The sequence below is a fragment of the Trachurus trachurus genome, assembly GCF_905171665.1.
Source record: "Trachurus trachurus genome assembly, chromosome: 24".
Taxonomy (NCBI): domain Eukaryota; kingdom Metazoa; phylum Chordata; class Actinopteri; order Carangiformes; family Carangidae; genus Trachurus; species Trachurus trachurus.
Genome location: NC_139910.1, coordinates 27884724 through 27905109, shown reverse-complemented (window position 1 = coordinate 27905109; position 20386 = coordinate 27884724). Strand labels below are relative to the sequence as shown.

Genomic DNA, 20386 nt, shown 5'->3' with positions numbered 1-20386 from the left:
AGCGCCTTCATTCATCTCCGCATCTTCTCACACACATACACACCACAGAGAAGCGCGCATGCAACAGCAGCGCCGGGTTCACACCGGACGCCGAAGCGCCGCGAAGCGCAGCGGCCGCGGAAATCGCGCGCGAGCCGCGTCCCTCCAGTTCACACCAGACGCTGATTTCTCCGCGGCGGTCGCGAGCGCCTCTGCTCCTCAGCTGTTGTTCACTCACATTCAGAGCTGTGTTTTTTACATCATGGATAAGTAAATAACCTCATATAATTATAACACCATGTGCTGTGGGTCACACAACTCCCTGTACTTCACTTCCAAGATTAATTTCACGTCCTCCTTCACTTTACAACAACTCGTCTCTGCCTCTCTCTCTCTCTCTCTCTCTCTCTCTCTCTCTCTCTCTCTCTGTTTGTTTGTGTGTTTTGACCCCCCCTCCTCCTCCCTGCAGCCAGCCCAGTCCGTGTCTCCCTATCCTGTGTGTGTGTTTTCATCTCTCTCGCTCTCTGTTGAGAGTCTGACAAATATAAATACGGTCCCATTTGTCAATCGCTGTATTTTATTTTGAAAAGTGTTTTATTTTGAAAATTGACCGGATTCTCTCGTTGTTTCATGTGTGACTTCCTGCCAAGATTGACGCGATTGCTCGCGGCTCGCGCACAATATAGAGCAGACGCCGAAACTGGCGCTCCACGGCGCGAGCCGACCGCGGAGGACCGCGACGCTCCGCGTCTAGTCTGAACTACAACACCAGTTAACGAGGGCGCCGAATGGAAGCGGACTCCGCTCCGCGGCTATTCGCCCCCCCCCGCCAACAGCACAGACACCACCTTAACTAACACATTTTCTGGGGGAAACACTGCATAGGCTACTACTAACAACACACATCTGTATCTCTTCTTCTCATTGCCCAAGCCTTTTCCAGATACGAAGAAAATGCATATATAACTGAAAACAATGCTTCAGCTTCTCCACGTGATCCAACCACACAAAGTAATTGTTTGGGTCTACCTTACTCTATGACAGAGTCATAGAATGGACAGTACCACAACAAAATGCATTCCGTTCTCCACATCTTTGAGATCACACAAAGTTCAAATGCTATCCTCTTCTGCTTCTGCCTACATATCTGCCAATATCGATATGAAGACCAAGTATACCATTTCTTTTTAGACAAATTATACAAAACATAATTTTCTGGCCCAAATACATGCTTTATTTCACAATAAGTGTGCAGCTTTGGTTTACCCCAGATATCTAATGCCCATCTATCTTTACTTATTTATTTTAGTAAATTAATCTCCACTTTCCCTTTATCATAATAATGGTCTTCATATCCAGCTCTCAGAAGGATGTCATATATACCCCTATCCCCTGCTCCATTCATCAGAACGTCCAACTCAAAGATGGTATGGTTATGGTATGGTATGGTATGGTATGGCATGGTATGGTTACGGTATGGTATGGTATGGTATGGTATGGTATGGTATGCAAAAATATTATAATTGCAAAGAGAACAAACAGTGGCGGAAAGAGCGAGGTGGGCGAGACTTCCAGGCAGAGTGACTGCTTCCAGTGCAGCAGGTTGAGCAGCCTCGAAACATGAAGGGCTGCAGAGGACTGACTGCTACTCAGCTATTTTACTATGTGGACCTTCCACACATGACTCACAGCTGACAGACTCTGGCACAGCTGGCTCCACACCAAGCACAGCCAAAACAAAAACATGACTGTACACTGCAGGTTTAGGTCTCTCTCCAACACACACACACACACCTGGACCCTTAAACACACACATAATCACACACTTGGACACGATTGTTCAGCACTGAAATATACTGTTTAGGGAAGTTAAGATTTAGTGCTGTAAAACTTGGCTGAGTTCTTACTGCCGGTGCATCTGTCTGACTTCATCAACCTTGGCCCGAAACATGGCGGCAGCCCGAGCCAACCTCTGATGAGAAAGTGGTCCTGGCTGATTTCAGACCAGCCTTCCTCTTGACATCAAACACTCAGCGTTTAAGTTAAGTGGATGAGAGCAGCAGCAGCAGTTGGAGAGGAGGGAGATGGAGGAGTGGAGGTTTTACTGACTGCTGTCTGCACTGACGAGTAAAAGACCTGTTAAAGCCAGGGAGCATCTGGTGTTATACAGACAACTGTTGACATTCAGGAATGCTCCAAACAGGATGATACTGATCATGTCAAATTACACTGTCACTGGAGGAGGTAGACAGGCAGCCAATCACAAATGGGTTGCTGTGCAATACATTTTGCATGTTTATTGAATCAGATTTACACTGTAAAACAAATAGAACTAACCACAGGTACAGTAAACAAATAAGTGTAAACACTCCCAGACCTCTGTGAAGAGTTGATACTAATCAGTGTTTCCGCTAGGATTTTTTCAAGCAGTGGCGGTAACCACTAAAAAAGAGAGCCAGACAACGCGGCTGTAGACACCATGACGACCCCACCCCCGCTAAAGAGGAACTGTGAAGGATTCAGAGCTGTGATTGAAAAGACCCAAACTGAGTCGAGTAGAGCTGTAACTGTGTAGTGGAAACCCTGCTAATAATTGATAATTGTTTATTTCACAATACATCAAAGGAACGTAATGGTAAGCTTGGAGCCAATGTTGCATTATTTAATCTTAAGACAACCTGCCAAAGCAACACGAGTAACTAAACCCCTCAGTTTTGGTTGACGTGCTCTAAGCTGGAAATTCAAAAGATGCCTTGATTATGGGCGGGGCTCCAGGAGTACTCTCCGATCCCCCCTTCCCCCTGCACCGCATTCACACCCGCGAAATCACACAGGAAAAAAAAAAGTAATAAACACACATCAACACTTCTGCTATAGCGCTAACGAGCGACTCTGACATGACTCGGAGCGGACGCCGGAGCCGTGACACAGAGCATCTACAGCCGATCCGCCGGCTACCGGCTCCACGGCCGTGTCGGCCGGGGCAGAGCTACGATTCCCATCCAGACAGCTGTTAGCAGCCGTTAGCCGCAGCAGAGTCGTTAGCCGCAGCAGAGCCGGTGCTGATTGGCCGGGGAGCTGTTGGCTCGTGATAAAAGCTGCCTCCAAAACGTCATCAGCCTCCATCTCAGCCAATTGAAAAATTTGATTGTAATAGCCGTGTTTCAACCCATAGAGGGCAGTCACTCTTACATTTTTACTACAAAATACACCAAATTGAAATATTTTGACTAAAATGTCAAGAGTTGCACCAGAATCAATCGACAACACTACTTCATACCCACATTTGTTTTCAGCAGAAAAAAGTGGTGTAGGGGTTTAGTTGCTCTTTAAACTACTATGGCCGATGTTACTAAGTTGGACTGACCAATCTAAAATATGAATAAATCCCTCCAATCTGAAGACAGTCTTCATCATTGATTAATCTTTCCAACAGTTTATCATCTCCTGGATAAAACATCTGCTGCCTGCCTACCTCCAAAAACTATTCAATCATACAGAAACTGAGAAAAGTCTTGACATTGCAGAAGGTGCAACCAGAGAATGTCTCAAAATGTTTGTCACCATTTTGCTTGACTTTGCTAAAAATAATGAATGAACTTCTAGAGGTCCCTCCACAGTCCCTCTATCAGAAGAGCAATCTAGTGTGTATTGTTCTGGACAGGATGATGATCTTCTGCAGCTTTGTTCTGGTGGAGATCAGACAGATCTTATGGATCAGACAGTGAAAACACTCACTGTAGTTCCAGGCAAAACAAAGCAACACTCGTGCTTTTCAGTTTCTAAACTAAAGCCCAGCTGTCCAGTCTAACATCCCTGAAATCTGACCCCTCTCTCAGGCCCACCAGCTTATCAACCACAGATATGAGTATACGTGTCAAGAGATAAAAAAAAAAAAAAAAAAGTCAACTCAGCTCTGAGTGCTACAACTGCAACCAACAGTCTAGACACAAGCGGCTCAGAAAAAACACATCACACACTCCAAGAGATACACAAATAAACAACTTCACCAAGACCCCAGACAGTAATTTGGAGCTATCTGTCCACGTAACCACAGGAAGAGATACGAGCTGCTCAGCTGTAGTAAACACAACAAGAGGCTACACTGACGGGCAGCAGGCTGAGTCTACACACAGGGCAGTGCTCATCTTCCAGATGACTGCATGTGCAGAACAGGGACTTTTGTGCAACCGCACGGATTAAAGTCCCTCAGTAACCACACAAACACACCCTGCCTGAGAAACACAGGCTGGGTAAATCACTTCTACACACACTGCTATGATGGGATATTTCCCACTCAACTGTGCCTTTACTGGGAGTATCATTATTGTGGTGGAACACCAACACAAAACTATAAAACAGGAAACAAGTCTAGGTTGTTTTTTTTACATGTATCACTTTAAACTGCTTTTTTCAAACATAGCGTATTGATTTTACACCAGATATCACTCTCTGATTATCCAGCTGCAGAGAGCGCAACCATTACCACAGAGAGGGGGGAGAGACTTTAAAATCAGGGTAGAAAAACTACCCATTTGGCTTCCAGACCTGTTTACATGTTCATCTGCAGCGTTTACCGAAAATATTTTTTCCACAGCTCTCAACACATTCATACAGGTCAGGTAGGTGTTTCAAAGGAGGTTAAATCGAAAGCAACTGGACTTAGTTATTTGTCTAGGAAGACGTTTCACCGCTCATCCAAGAGGCTTCATCAGTTCATGTACGCAACTGACCAGGCTGGGACTGGTCCAACTATCTTGTAGGTGTGTTTTAGGAGAAGTGCAGTTCCTAGCCCGGCACTTGGCTAATGTTAAATAATATTGTGCGGTTGCATCATCAGCACTACTGTGGTAAGTAAACTCAGCAAGGGTTACTTCGTGTTCTGTGATTAAAGCTGCAATCTGTGCTTTGATATAAAAAAAACACAATTCACAAAAATTTAAAACATGCGATGTTGCAAAAGTGGGATACAAAAAAAAAGCTCTGCAGAAGTGTTGTTCCAATCGACAATGATATGCATGTTTCATATAGTAATGTAGTAATCTATTATAACTTGTAGTAGCCTATTACAAATAAAAAAAAATGATTTGCCCTGCCACATTTCACATATGCAACCACATGTAAAAATGCTCACTATGGTCCTACACAATTGATTTCTGTTTTTTCCCCTCAAACTCTCCATCTACATCTAAACATCTTGCCATCTATTAAAACTGGGCTGAATTTCATTGAATCGTTAAAGTTGTGTTGAGAATAACTTTCCCTTTAATGGCATTAGATGGTAATATTTTACCCTCAGTGTCCTATTATAGAAAAAACTCAATATGTTTGGACCGTTGGTTGGACAAAACAAAGCATTAGAAGATGTCCCCCTGGACAATGGGAGTCTATGATGGCTATTTTCACCTCTTCTCATCTTCCAACATTTTATAGGTAGGTGATTAATGGATTGCCTATTGATGACCAGAAGTTAGTAGCAGCTCTGTTACAGTATTACTGCATGTGGCTTGTTTAGTGGCATCTTCCCTATTTGAAACCTCTGTTTGACTCATGTGTGTTCCCATTAGGTTTTCTTGGTAACTCGGTTCAGTTTTAGTAATTATGGCTGCAATTGCAAAACGTCTCTTGTGAAAAGGTCAAGCACAGAGGAACTCTGGTCTAATGAGGCTGCTGCTGCTGAATGGGTGCAGTGAGTGATAGGTGTTGGCCTGTGAAATACCTCAGAGGCTTGTTCCACAGAGGAAATGCCTTTCTAAATATACTAAATGCAGCCAAAACTGTCAGTGTACAGGTGGTTAATGTGTAAATGTGTGTCTGTGTTTGTGTTTGTGTTCCTATATTCATGGGATCCCAACTATGGGGTCCGACAGCTTTGTGGAACTACAAAATGACGGACCATGCTGATTGAGGTTTAAGGCCTGGGTTAGGGATTATGGCTATATGGAAAATACTATGTGAAGGCTGAGGTTAGGGTAAGAACTAGGGAATGCATTATGTCAATGACAGATCCCCAGGAATATGGTCAAACAAGGGTGTGTGTGTGTGTGTGTGTGTGTGTGTGTGTGTGTGTGTGTGTGTGTGTGTGTGTGTGTAGAGAGAGAGCAAACTTGCTGCCTCTCCACTGTGCTCAAACAGCAGCGGGGGGGGGGGGGGGGGGGGGGGGGGGGGTTCTGGCCCCAAACTGCTCTATTGACTTATGAGAGGGAAGAACTGAGAGTTTTTCTTAGGAAATGAAAGTGAAAAGAAAAATACTAACAACAACAGAGAAACCTGGCCTATACGTGCATCATAAACTGACCTTCAATCAGCGTTTATCCTGCAGGTTTTGCTGAGGTTGGAGAATTACTTTGTTCAACCAGTTCTGGCCGCTGTCCCAGGAAAAGCTATAGGCTAGTCGCCTGAACTGTTGCATTCAAACTGGCCTGTTCAGGAGTTATTCCAGCCAAAATTATTACTATGTATTGTAGTGTATAGCATGTCTTTTTCAGTGCCCTTGAAGCTTACACTGGTTGTAAGTTGGTAGCTGAGTGAAAGAATGCTAAAGTCATTAGTTTTCAGTGGCAGAGCAGGAAGCTAGCTGGCCTGCATGCATGTCTCCCTGGCTGGCTCTGTGGTAATGGAGCAGTCAGGATGTGGGTCAGCAGGTCTGCTATAGTCACTCATAGCCTAGTGCGTCACATCAGACTATACAGCACAACACAACAATAGGTTGCTTATATCTGGTGCTAATATCCAGTTCTATATAAAGAACTCAACGGAGGTCAATTAAGTGACATTAAAGGTACGTTGTGTAGGAATTCCTCCCATCTAGCATTGTGGTTGTAGATCACAAGCAACTCAATCGTATTTTTCATGCTGCATTCACGTGAAATTGGGCAGATGGCAGACGGACGACAGCCGGCATAAACAAGCCTCTATGTAAACAAGTGGTCCGTCAGCACGAGGCAAAACATATGTTGTCATGGCGATGTGGTATTGTTTACCTGACCCACGTTTTACCGGCTTTCTCTGGACTTCTGTGGCTAAAATGACATCTGGTTTGTTAGCGACGGCCGTCTGCCCGACTGCAGGTGAATGCAGCATCAGTGTAACGCTCCATTCCTCCTCACTGCGTTACCACGGTGACTTTTCACAGACGCCACCTCCACCTGAGCCGACAGCTCCGGTGTCTCCGCTGAGTTTCCGTGGTTTCCTACCGTCACGCTGCCACTGAACGTAAAAACATGGAGACACCACATGGCAGCCAGCACCGAGCTTACCCGCTCCATGGAGATATGAATGATATGAACGGCTCATTCAGAGCTGAAAGGAACACTTCACTTTGTTGATGGGGGGATTACTGATTAATGAAAAACAGACTGAAGAACCAAATAATACATTTTCGTGAATAGATAACAGGAGAAGTTACACAATGTCCCTTTAAGGATATAAAACTCTATCAGCAGCTAGAGCAACACCACAGGGCCCAGAGAGAGAGCTGTTGTGTTATTTTGGCACAAACGGTTCAAAAAGCTAAGAGCTACAGCCAAAAGAGCATCCACTTAACGTCGGCTGCCAAGCAGATGAGAGCCAGAGCCAAGAGAGCGTCCAACATGGAGATGACACACGTTAGCTAGATAAGCTGGGGTGCCGACTGCAGAGGAGTGCACTGGCAACATAAGGGTCTGTGATTGGATTTAATCGACATCTTGAAAATATTTTTAGCACGTTGCTCAAGACATGTCTGCAATTATTTGCTCTCACATGACACAGACTCCACTTCACACCGCTGGACTATACCGAGGACTGTTTAAACACCCAACTTCAGCTGTGGGTGAGATGTCTAGTCTGATAATAGCAGTTAAATCATATGAGCATTACTCATATCCTGACTTAGCATTTGCCCTCATGATGGCCCTGGGAAAACTTTATACGTTTAAAAATCAGCATGAAAAATCTTAGATATGTGACGAAACATCCGCAAGATAAAACAGCGTCCAGTTGCTGCTTCTACACAGCAATGACAATCAATCCACCCATGAGTAGTAAGAGAAACGTCAGCAGCCTCTCCTGTTCCTTCTGTGTGTGTTTGATATGGACTGAGATATGAAGTGACTAAAAGGTTTCCACTCACGAGCCTGAACAATGTTTGACCGAAAAATACAGAGATTAAGATGAACCACATCTTTAGATTTACACAAAACCACATTACCACACTACTTCCTAACAATTATTGCAACAAACGGAAAACCCAGTTTCTGTTTTGGGTTTGAGTGGGGAAAAAAATGAATGATAATGCTAGACATGAGGAAATAAAAATAAACACACACAAATCTTCTACGTTTACAGTGTGGCATGACACCTAGGCCTTAGGGAGTGGTGGCTGAGGATTCCTGACATATTTGTTACAGCTGACACACACGGGCGAGTGAGGGAGAGAGGCACACAGTCAAATGGTAAAGAAGTCAGATCACAGCACTTTGGCTTCAAACACACACACACACTGTGTCCCTGAGCGTGCTACTTCCTCGGCACTCATATGCACCAAGTTGGGACTGTAATCCAAACTATGTCCCAATCACATTTTATTGCCTTGGATGATCCCAGTGCAAATTCTTAAATATCAACAATATGTCAACACCTGGTCCAACATCTAATGTGTGTTTCTATCATATTTTTGGTCATGTTTTCCTTCAGCATTCAGCTGCACACTCGGGATGGTGAAGTTACTTTATTCAAATCATTGAGGATTTATGTCTTTACACAGTAAAAAATTAAATTGTACAGGATTTCCTAGAAAATAAACTGCTGGGTGTTCACTCAACTCATTACATGAATTTTTCAACACAACAACACATTAACAGCTGACCCGCCATGAACTGTTTGAGCTCAAACTCTCCAGAGACTTCTTTGTTGTTGCTTTCATGAAAAGACACGTGATGTGAACTTTCTGTGTCTTCGAAGCTTGTGAAGGTTAGTCCTGGTTGTTTCTTTTCAAAACAATAAAACAATGCTGACTATGATGACATTTAGTATTTAACTCAGTCCCGGCCCTGTACTGTACTGGGAGCAGCTTCACAAGTCATCTTTGTACAAAATGACTTCAGCAGCTGCAGCTGACCGTTCATGTTCATGTTATATATTTTAGCGTGTATTAGGGCTGCGTGGTATTTGCGGTAGAATATTTGGCCCATGGTAGAGATTTGCGCTCTACCGTCCTATCGTTGATGACGTCATCACACCTGCCTCAGACACAGCGGAGCAGGAGAGCTTGTTAAAAAAAAACGGTGCTACGTCCGTGATTTGGACTGGGTTCGGCTGTAAAGCTACAGTTGGTAAATTGACGCAAGTGAAAGTAAAGTCTGCGACTTTATGAACCTTGTAGAGAGAAGACGTACCATATCCATAGCAACCAGAGACTCCAAAACGATCTCACATTTCGCTCACTATGAAACACAACTCATATTAGGTTGAACTAATTATTCTGACTCATACCTATTCATTACTACAACCAGAGTTCAGTCATCTCATATTTTTCAGTATAGGTGAACTAATCTGAAATTTCAGATACAGTTGATCTTTCAGAGAGTGACTCCAATACTGATACTTTATAACAAATTAATACACTGAAGTTGACCATTTCAATTTCATCACACATCTTTTGTTTTTGTTTTTTTAATCTTTGCCCTTTGCTCTTAAGTGCAGCGAGTAAACCACAGCATAACTTCCAGGTTCTTGGTTTCCCTTCCTCATACAATGTTTCCAGGTAAAGAGGTCTTACAATATGAGTCTTATATAAGCCAGTGACAGGGAGGAGGATGTTACAGCAGAGGGAGGTGGGGGGGAGGAAGGAAGGAAGAGAAGGGGGGGGGGGGGGGGGTACTCAAGGCCACGCAGGCGAGCTGACTGCCAGGCAGACTGTCTAGATCAGTGTGCTCTCTGTGCTTCCCTCAGTCACTCTCACACACACAATCAGAGGAGGAAACCCATAACTGCATTCCTTCTCACTGCTGCCAGAGGTAGCTGATAGGAAGGGCAAAGAAACCAAGAGAGATCTGCTGCTGCTCTAAATGACAGCACGAATTCTCCTGCTCACCTTCGTTTACCTGCAGCTTGGTGTGAAGATAATGGCTGAATCAGTCTGTCACTCACCAGCCCCCAGCCAAACATTACACACACCTGGGAACTAAGCTCAACAATCAGACATGATGAACGGGGTTATTCGGGTTATCACACCTGACCTGGTTCACTAATAACTAGAGCCATGGTCACACTTTTTTTTTTTTTTAGAAAATGAATCAATTGAAAATAAACTGTCAACCGCTTTGATAAACAAACCATTGTTTAAATCGCTTAAATAGAAAATTTAATAGATAATACACTTGGAGTAATCTGTTCATGATTAAAGCAATGAGTTAGCAGCAATGTAGGCCTACATGTAGCTTAAAGCTTTTGGCCAATGTTACTATTTACAGCAATTAGGTAACTTAAGAGTCTTGCCAAGAGTTTGAGTTATTGCATTTACAATAATAGAGGTTACAAAAAGTCCTCTGAGCAGCATTTTTTTTTTCCAGGTACCAGAGAGGTCAGAGACGGGTTGGCAGCTACCTGGTTAGCATCCCATGAGTTCTCAATGGTTAATAAAAGTGTACAGAAAAGAAAAATGAATTGGATTCCACTCTGGGTCATAAAATTAGTGTAATAACTCATCTATCAGACGATGGAGCCCAAACTTTGTGCAAAATTCTATTTGAGTAAATCCTGGATGAAAGTGGGCAGTTTTTGTTCCGCATTGGATAATGCAGGCGCACGGATTATATGTCAGCCTGCTCACGATTCATCAACCACTGATATTGGATCCGTCATCCGTCAATCAAACATCTGAGACAACACACACACACACACCGAGCCCCAAACATTGAATATCCTGCCTGCTCGATAACGACCAATCAAATCTGTTTTCCTTACTCGGGTAAACTCGTGCGGCAACTCGTAGAAGGAGGTGCAACAAACAGGACAAACTGCCATTTCTGAACACCTTTAAATACATTATTACACAAGGACTTGGAAATTATTTACATATTATTGCATCAGTACTTAACAGTTATTAATACAGTAATACACTGAGTACTCAGTTCTCATGGGTCAGACCACACCCATCTTTGCACCAGGCCTTTAATTTGATCCCAAGAACACAACTGTGAAGTTTCTTGACTGTATCATTCATGACACTATCATGGTGATAAAATCTGTCCACAGACACATAAAGACACACCAGAGCTCTCAAAGCCATCTCTGTGGTCGTTCCTGCTACAGCAGCTTTCAACAGAACCACATTTTGCAAACACACACACACAAGATGAAAACAATACCAGCCCCTGCTGTCACGACTGCAACAATCTTCATTCAGATGCCTTGATTTTTTTTTTTTTATCTCCACTTATATTTTGCAAAACACAGGCAAAGAGAGAGAGAACTGTTTTGTCAGGTTGTTATCATCAAAGACAACACCTGAGTTCCTGACAACACAGCACATTTGACGACAGATATCAAAGCTGTATTGTTTTCATCTCACTAGAGGAGTATCAGCTCCTAACCACCGTCTCTCATTTGTCAGTGTTCAGTTCAGTTCCACTAGTTGTCCTTTTGTACAAGGGGAGTAAGAAGGATAACAACTGTGTCTTTTTTCTTTAATCTAGTTCATAGTGTGGAAAAAAGCACCAGATTAAGCTGCCCTTCATCAGTTAAGTAAAAACCAGGATGGGAAACATGAACACACTCTGGTAAATACTGAGTGAGGCCAGCGAGGTTAATGTTCAATCAGACGTTCTGGCACATGTCCAGTCTTTGTTAGGTGTTTCTGTGGAATGCTGCAGTGACAGAATGAAGTAACGGTGGCGTCCTGGTGATCTATGGGTGTGAGAAGTTGCGATCACAACGTCTTCTCTGCAAATCTAGCTGGGAATCCTTAAACTCTTTCACACTCACACCATTTCTTCTCTACACTGTCTGCAGTCAAAATAACTTTAGGCACACACACACAGGGGTGAACAACACCATGCAATACAAACACACACTTTGGCTGATCAACCAGGAGTAAAGGCTGACTGTACTGTTGTAGGAACGTGTTTGAGGGGAAAGCGAGCAACCATGCAGAATGTGTAGCTTGGACATGTTCAAACACAGCACAGATACTCTCAGCAACAAGCTACCTGAAGAAAGGCATACCAAAGACACATGTAAGGCATGGGGGGCTATAAATGGACACCAGCTTGTCTATGCTGGTTTCACACAGAGAGACATGTCAGATGACCACATGAGAGATGCGTTTTCTCTCTCTCTCTCTCTCTCTCTGTTTCTCTTGGGTTCACATTTTTAAGAGCAACCAAGCTGGTTCTATGATAATCCTCTCCACTGCCTTGTTAATTCTCTGTGCAATAAATAGTGTTAGTTGTGATACGTCTCCTACACCCTCACTCTGGTATTTCAATCTAGATTTTAAGCAGCACTTTAACACTTTTTTTGTTTGTTTGAAGCTGTTCTCTGACTTCAGAGTGTGCAAGCAGAAGTCTGCAGCTTCACACATCTGAGAAGCTGATTGAGGCCCGGCCTCCAAACCTGTTTTACAACATAGCAAAGTTTTCTTGAACAAGTCCTACTGCAATACAACCACACTGACTGACTGTGCATCTAGCAATTGGCAGCTTTACAACAGGTTTGCAATGTGCACACAAAGACCAAAGTTTCCACTACATTTACGTAGCATGACAACAACACCCACTCTGTGTAACTACAGCATCATCCACTCCTGTGTATGACAACAAATATCTGCAACTCATTTCACAGGGACATACAGTATTCCTGAATCTAAATCGTTGATGACGTACAGAGAGCTGACACTTTGTCACCTTGAGAGCCAGGTTCATTTATTAACCTGCTGTAATGGGTCAGGGTTTTTCACATTAAACTGTAATATAAGGTGGAGGCTTAAAAATAAGCCCTTTGTGGCTTTTTGCCTCTCCCTGCACTGTCCTATTGTTATCTACCATGTTTTATGTTGTATTCTTTTAACTTGTGCAAAAATAAAAATTCAAAAATTCAAATTCAGGGTTCATTCTGGTTCAGTGTTGAGGGGAGGGGGTGACAAGCACAGCGTTGCATGCATGTAGATGTGGGAACTTGTATCAGTTTGTCACTGTCATGGGAAAAAAAACCTTAGTCACGACAGTTGTGCTCATTAAAAACATCTATTCCTTCCACCGCCCTCAAATAAACCGAGAAAATAGGAAGTATGACCTATATACCATAAGAAGGCGCTAAGTTGACGTCTGAAGTTTCATCGGTGGAATTATCTCAACCAACAAACCTTTCCTAACTTCGGATAACTGAGAATAAACAGGGAGTTTCAGGGCTCCTCCTGTATTTTCTGGGACAGTAAATGTTTTTTTTTGCAGAGGCCATGTAGATATCAGCTCTGAGGTAGCGTATGTTAACATTAGCTAGAAATGCAGCCAAATCCAGGGATGGAGGTGGCGTTATCCAGTTAACCAACCAGCTAGCCGGCTAGGCTAAACGGCTAGCCCCTGGCTGGCTTTGCTAACTTTAATACCTCACTGCCAAAAAAAAAAAGCTGGACGTTTCATTAAAAACACTGACACTCGGTTTAAAGCTTTACGTGGGTTACAAGTCGCTTCGTACGTCGTGTCGAAAGAGAAACAGTCGTTAACGTATACAACACAACACAACACAAGCGCCACATCATGGAAAACTTACCCATTCCTGCCCTTCGTAACGCCTCGGTGTCAAATGTTGGGAATGTCTTATCCAGCTAGCGAGTAGCCAGGTTAATGGCTTTAATCGATCACAGAGTTTTCTTTTTGTCGATTCACAGCCGAGAAAGAAGTCAGTTGAGTGGTGTATCCATTGGCCCGTCCCCAGCAGCAGCAGCAGCAGCAGCAGCAGCACCGCCAGGCTCCAGGCTTCAGCCTCCCTGTAGTCCTGTAGTCCTCTAGTCCTCCTCTCCTCTCTCCTCTCTCCTGTCTCCTGCTGCTGCTCCCTGCTGCTACAGATTACTGTGCAGGAAGTTAACCAGGAGTCTCCACCTTTCTTGGACTTGCCTCCACGGACGGGTTACCGCTGGCCGCCTGCTGCCATCCAAATACTAAATAGCAGGAAACTTCGCGATGCTTCAGCCAGGACAGTCCCGCGAGAGGAATGTTTAATGGAATGTTGATCCCCGCTCTTTATTATTGGCCCATTCAGCAAGTACAGTAACTACTGTAAGTGTGTGTGTAGGAGGGGGGGGGGGGGGGGGGGCGTGTGTGTGTAGAGAAAGAAGGGGGGGGGGGGGGGGGGGGGGGGCGTTATGATTGGTATACAAACTCTATCATATAGCTAAATACTAGGCCTATTACTCGCAATTACTGATAACAAATGATCATGTGTAGTAATGATTCATTCAACATTAAAAACTAAAATAAAGTCAGGTTTGAACATTACACGTGCTATTATTGCGTGGAAGTGTGGGGCAGTAAGTAACATCACTCCTCTGTTTCTGCTACAGAAAAGAGCAGTAGGCTAAGAGTTATTCACAAGGCAGGCAATAGAGAACCCTCAAATAGATGTTTTTTTTTATTATTATTTCTGCAGGTTTATATAAAGTGGCCGATCTAATAGAACTTCAGACCTTAAAAATAATGTAGGCTATTAAAGCAAAGAACAGCTCATTACCAGAACATTTACAGAACTTGTTCAAACTGGAGAAGAGAACAACAGACTGAAGCTTGATTTTAAACATACAATTGCAAGGCTAAGCTTAAAACAAATGTGTATTTCTGTTGCAGGTGTATACCAGTCACAAAGCAAGGAACTGAAATCTCAGTTAAAGAAAATGTTTAAAAAAGAAAAGATAAGAGCCTACAAAAGGGGGGGGGGGGGGGGTAGACAGATAGGAGTGGTGTCCACTGCTATTTCACCTGTTTGTTTATTTGTTATTATTATATGTTTCATCATCTTTAATGTTTTTGAAATAGTGTATAATATTGGTGTTGATAGTAAGCCAATGCAATTATAACAATAGAGAGGGGCAGGTATTACTATAAGTTTCTCTTCATCCTGCTTCTTTTCATTTATGGTTATATGTGTAGGCCATTAGGCTATGTAAATATGTGCAGCATGTATAGTATGTATAAATGGAATAAATCAAAATGAAATGAAATAGTCATCTATAAAAATAGGCCTATGTTCCAAAGTTAACAATCAGAAGACTGTAATGACTGACAGGTGTTGGACTGGAAGCGTTGGCCTGGTGGTTTATTGGGCTACACTGTAGAACAGAGAGAGTGACTGGTAAGGCTGGCTGGCTGGTTCCCAGTGAGCTGGTTGCTTTGTTGAATATAGGCTAGATTGGAGACAAGATTATTTCGCACAACAGAGACATAAAAAAGCCAACATACTGAGAGAGAATAAAAACCATCATACAGCGTTCCACACCCAGCCACACTGAACACACAGTGTGCTGCATGTTTTCTGTTCCACTGCAGTATGCTGAGGTAAAGAATAAAAAAGAATGACACGAGGGAGAATAAAGAAATGAAATAAAAAAAAATATTGCATACCCTCGAGCTGCAGTTAGTTGTTCATTCTGAAGGATGTAGTGAGGATGTTGTTAAACTAATGTGATTCACATTGCTCTATATATACCCTCAGTAACATGGGTGGGCAAAATAATGCAAACATCTGTTTGTATAACCTTCATGAAGACTAGAACTGAACTACATAGTAGTACTATACTGATGAAATAAAATCAGATGTGTTTAGTATATTAAATGTGCAATTAACAGTAATAATGCAATGCTATATGTATTATAGAAATGGGAGAGAAAAAAAAGACATAGCACATATAATAATTATATAGTATTTATATTGTATAAAAACACATTTGTGAAGGAGAAGCAAGAGCAATAGAGTTCATACAGGCTCATGTGAGGTGTGAGAGGTAATTGTAGGTGTTAGAGCTTCTGCTGTTGAAGTGGTCAGGGTGAGAATCTCCAGTCACCACTACTGTGTGGCAGGGTAGGCTACCATGTGGTGAAAGTTTAAGAACATTCTCATTCAACCAAAACCCATCTTTTTTATTTCTTAAATACAAATTTCTCAGTCTCTTTTCATATCAATGGGAGCAGTCAGACTCTCCTCTCTCTTGTTTTCTCTCCCTCCTTTGTCACATCTGCACAACAATGATGCTTCAATATATCAGATTGAAATGTTATTTGATGCACAGTCAGGAAATGCCATGTAAAGGAACAATAGGTTCCTTCCTGTTAGCTGATTGACAGGGCAATATGGGAAATACTTACACCACACCACAAACAAACCCACACGAATGAAACCTGCCGAACATATGTTTATGCTGTGCAGGAGTATCTTCAAATAATTGACGTTTATATGATGTTTTTATATATATATATATATATATATATATATATATATATATATATATATATATTCACCCTTCATTCATATGTCCTAAAAACAAAAAAAATGTATTACCCTGAACTCAACAACAAAAATCTTTCCAACTGCTATTCAAAGCCGAGCTATTGTCCAGTTGTGGTTGCAGTTGGCACGGTGCCTGCTGTCAATTATACCAGTGAATGAATGAAATGTTTAAAAGAAGGAAGTAGTTGAGGGCAAACTCATCCTGACAGACGTCATTGAAACAAAATGTCAACAACCTTTCAAAGGGAAAAGTAAACACAAAGTCTATGTAAATGTGTTTGACCGCTACCACCACACACACACACACACACACAGAGAGAGAGAGAGAGAGATGTGAACAGAGCGAGGCTCATTGTTGGTCACTGTGAATGACACACACTGGGTGACTGGCTCTCCACCTAGATTATGTCAAGTGTAGCCTACTCAGTTGCTCTCATTGATGCAAATATCTTCTCCATTTTCATATTCATGCTCTTATGACTGAACACACAATAATTAAGACATTATTCTAACAGGTTGTGATTTGTAAACAAAAATAGAACAGTTGTTTTTCTTTGAGGCCAGATTGTTGAATCTCCTGGGAAGGGATGAAAGGGCAGCATTGTAAATTGGAGATAGGTGGTGTCTTCATATATTTGAAATGGACACACAAATAATTCACTGACATACACATTTTTGGAACCCTTTCAACTTTAATATACTATATATATATAAATTCTTACATTTAAAAAAAAAAAAAGGCCAGCTGTGGCTCAGGAGGTAGTTGGCTAACCAGAGGGTCGGTGGCTCAATCCCCGGCTCCTTCAGTCCACATGTCGTGCGTGGTATCCTTTGGATAGTGAACACAAACTTGCCCCCAATATCATATCAGTGTGTGAATCCTTCCACACAATGTGCAATATACGTAGATAGAGGCGCTCTACTGTATGAATCTGTGTGTGAATGAGTTAATGTGATGAGTAGGCCTAGTGTAAAGGGCTTTGACTGGTCCTAGAGACAGCACAATATAAATGCAAGTCCATTTGCCATTATATTGAACATTGAAGACAATATGAAATGTTTATATAAATGGATGCTGGGTTCACCAGTGAAGACGTTGCAGAAAGCTTTTCCTCATGGAATGTGCTGGTAAATATTTCAGCCGGTACATTTCCAGTTAATGAAATCCAATGAACTGCCAAGCTGACCTAATGAGTCTTTTAGCTGGAGCACTGCAGTCAGCTGAAAGAAAGAATGTGAATAAATGGATAATAATATTAATAGGAAGCACTTAATTTTCCAATTCAATACTTTCCAGAGAGAACTTTGCATGGTAAAGAAAATGGAGAAATGTAAAAAAAAAAAAAAAAAAAAAAAAAAAAAAACTCACATTCATTTTCATTCATTGTTTAAACTTTAACATTGGGTAATTTTATGTAGATCTTTCATAAAAAGACACCTGCAATGAGAAACTTGACCCAGCTTATTACTTGACAGGAAACTCAGCCTTAGGTGTCATGACATGAATCATCAGCAACTGTTTTCTAAAAGCTGCTATCAAAGACCTGCTGACAAAGAGCGCTTCACAAGCTCTTCCACTGAAGCTGCTGAGCCTCAGACAGTAACAGGCTGCAGTGTGCTGAGCAGCTAGCAGGCAGCTATTACAGGTGTTGGCATTGGCGGTTCCTCTGATAACAGGATATTTGAATGCAAGTTTTGCACCTAACTGTCCTGTGACTGTCTTAAAAACAGATGGAAATCAGTATTTTAATCAGACAAATCAGATGGAAATACTGGGAGCTGCTCCCAGTTTGAAACCTCCCTACACACAGACATCCACAATGGACAGTATTGGATTAAAACCGCTTACATTTATGATGCAGCAGAACATATTGAGTCTAAGATCCTCCAGTCTTTGCCAACTACATCATCTGCTGTAACTGTCAGTGCTTAGAAAAAACACCTGTTGCTCAGAAGGGGAACCCGGCCTCACTGTGTAATCCAGAGCCACCTAGTGGACAAACTGTGGAACTGTCCTTTTATATGAGCTCATATTTCAGCCTGTATCTTATTATTCTGTTTAACAACAAACTGCATACAAAGCTGTGTGCACATGAAGTCTATACAACATTAAACACAACTCTTTTCAAAGGTCACATTGATGTAGACCTGCCATATATTTTTAATGGGCAAGTTTATTTTAAAAGTAAAGCAATGCAATTAATATTGATTTTGGAAATAGTTCAGTATAAAGGAAACACTAAAGCAAACACTTAAATTTAATTTTATATCTTAAGTAGAACATAAACCTTTAGGTTTGATATCAGTCTAGATGGTGTTTAGTCTGCAACGATAACTTCTCCTGTGAGGACCCGTGTACAGTTGTGCATTGCAATGATAGGAGCAGCTGTAATTGTTGATTAATAGTAGATTGACAAACAATTAAAATGTCCTTTTATATAGTTTTTTTTACACAGTATATATTTATATGACATAGTTATATATATACTGTATATAGTTTTTTTATTACATTATTCATATTACATACACACGCTTTATTTAACCCTTCATCATAAAATCATTGTGATGTTATTTAATTTAACTCTATAAAACCAACAGAAGATGAAACACTGTATAAATGTGATCTGTCTCTGCTGCTCTGGACTCAAATATTATATTAATGATGCCATTAGCAAAATTTGTTATTTGTTATTGCCTTTTAGTTCAAATAGAACAACACCTTACATTATCGGTCACATTCAGCAGAAAATGCATTTTTGAATATATACAATTCAAGGAAGCATTACTTACTGCTTTTCACATACAAATAACCACGAAAACATCTGAAAGATTGATAAAAGTAAACTTCTAACATTAACAGGCCATAGTTTGTTAGAGACTTGTGTACAGTATGTGATTCAGACAAACTCATTCAAATAGTGTAGGACAGAAAGTTGCTGCTGTATTTAAGTTGTAATAACCAAGTTTCTCCAGCAGAGTTCAGGCTGACCTCGGTGTTGTTTTGACCCTTGAGCAGCTTGAGCATTGAAACACAAACTACTGAAGAATATATGGTAATTAATATAAATCAGTAATTTTAACAGTATCTGCTGATCAATGAATATGCTTTGGTTTTGTATAAACTAGAACCATTATTAAAAAATGTCGAGTTCCCTTTTTCCGTGAGCATGGGCAGCTTGCTTATAAGGCACTAAGCCATTGTTAATGTCATTAGTACCAATTGTGCTTTCCCTGCACTCTGCTGCTTTGAAAAGGTCTGTTTGACTTACATGATTCATTTCAGCTAAGGCAGTCTCTTGTTAGCAGTCTTGAACAAAACCTGTTTTAAACAACGGTAGTGTGTAGGCTCAGTCCATACGGCAGCAAGCCGAGGTTCAGCCCCAACCACCAGACTGATACCTGTCACTGTCTCCAAACAAAAGTTAGTCAAATGCCAGATCCTGATGATAACGGCTTCAAACTTGAAATGTTCACCCAATGCATTTGGAAGCACAGGCCTTACACGGGGCTGCTGGAAATGAAGTCACTGTCCCACTCTCAGGTTGATCTCCAATCGGCTCATGGAAAGTCACAATGTAGAGTTGTTATCTTAACATAAATGAAGAGGCTGGACGCAGCGGTGCAGGTGACACCTTTATGACCTCCTGTGTTGGACATTTGGGTTTGAGTTTGGTCTGTTGCCTGGAGACTCCACTTCACAGCTGCTGCTGAAACCTTAAAACCCCAAGTAAGTATTTATGATTGAGCATTGGTTTCACCAGCTGATGACAAGTGGGTCATCTGAGAGGGAGTCAAGCCTTGAGAACAAGTTATAAAATACACAGACCCTAAAACACCCTCCTTTATGCATCCTGTGTGACAGCTTTGTATTTAGCAGATGATGATCATATAGATGATGGACTGAATTGGAAATACAATGCATTACACA

At 41.8% G+C, this 20386-nt stretch overlaps 1 protein-coding gene across 2 annotated transcripts in view; it reads right to left on the bottom strand.

The window, feature by feature from the left end:
* The window catches only part of cd2ap (CD2-associated protein), a 79440-nt gene extending 65388 nt beyond the window's left edge, over positions 1 to 14052 (bottom strand). For both annotated transcript variants that reach the window (XM_084001160.1, XM_084001161.1), the window contains exon 1: positions 13732 to 14052. In XM_084001160.1, coding sequence (XP_083857286.1) covers positions 13732 to 13735 — 4 coding nt within the window. In that variant the 5' untranslated portion in view covers positions 13736 to 14052. The remainder of the gene's footprint in view (positions 1 to 13731) is intronic.
* Between the last annotated feature and the right edge of the window lie 6334 nt (positions 14053 to 20386).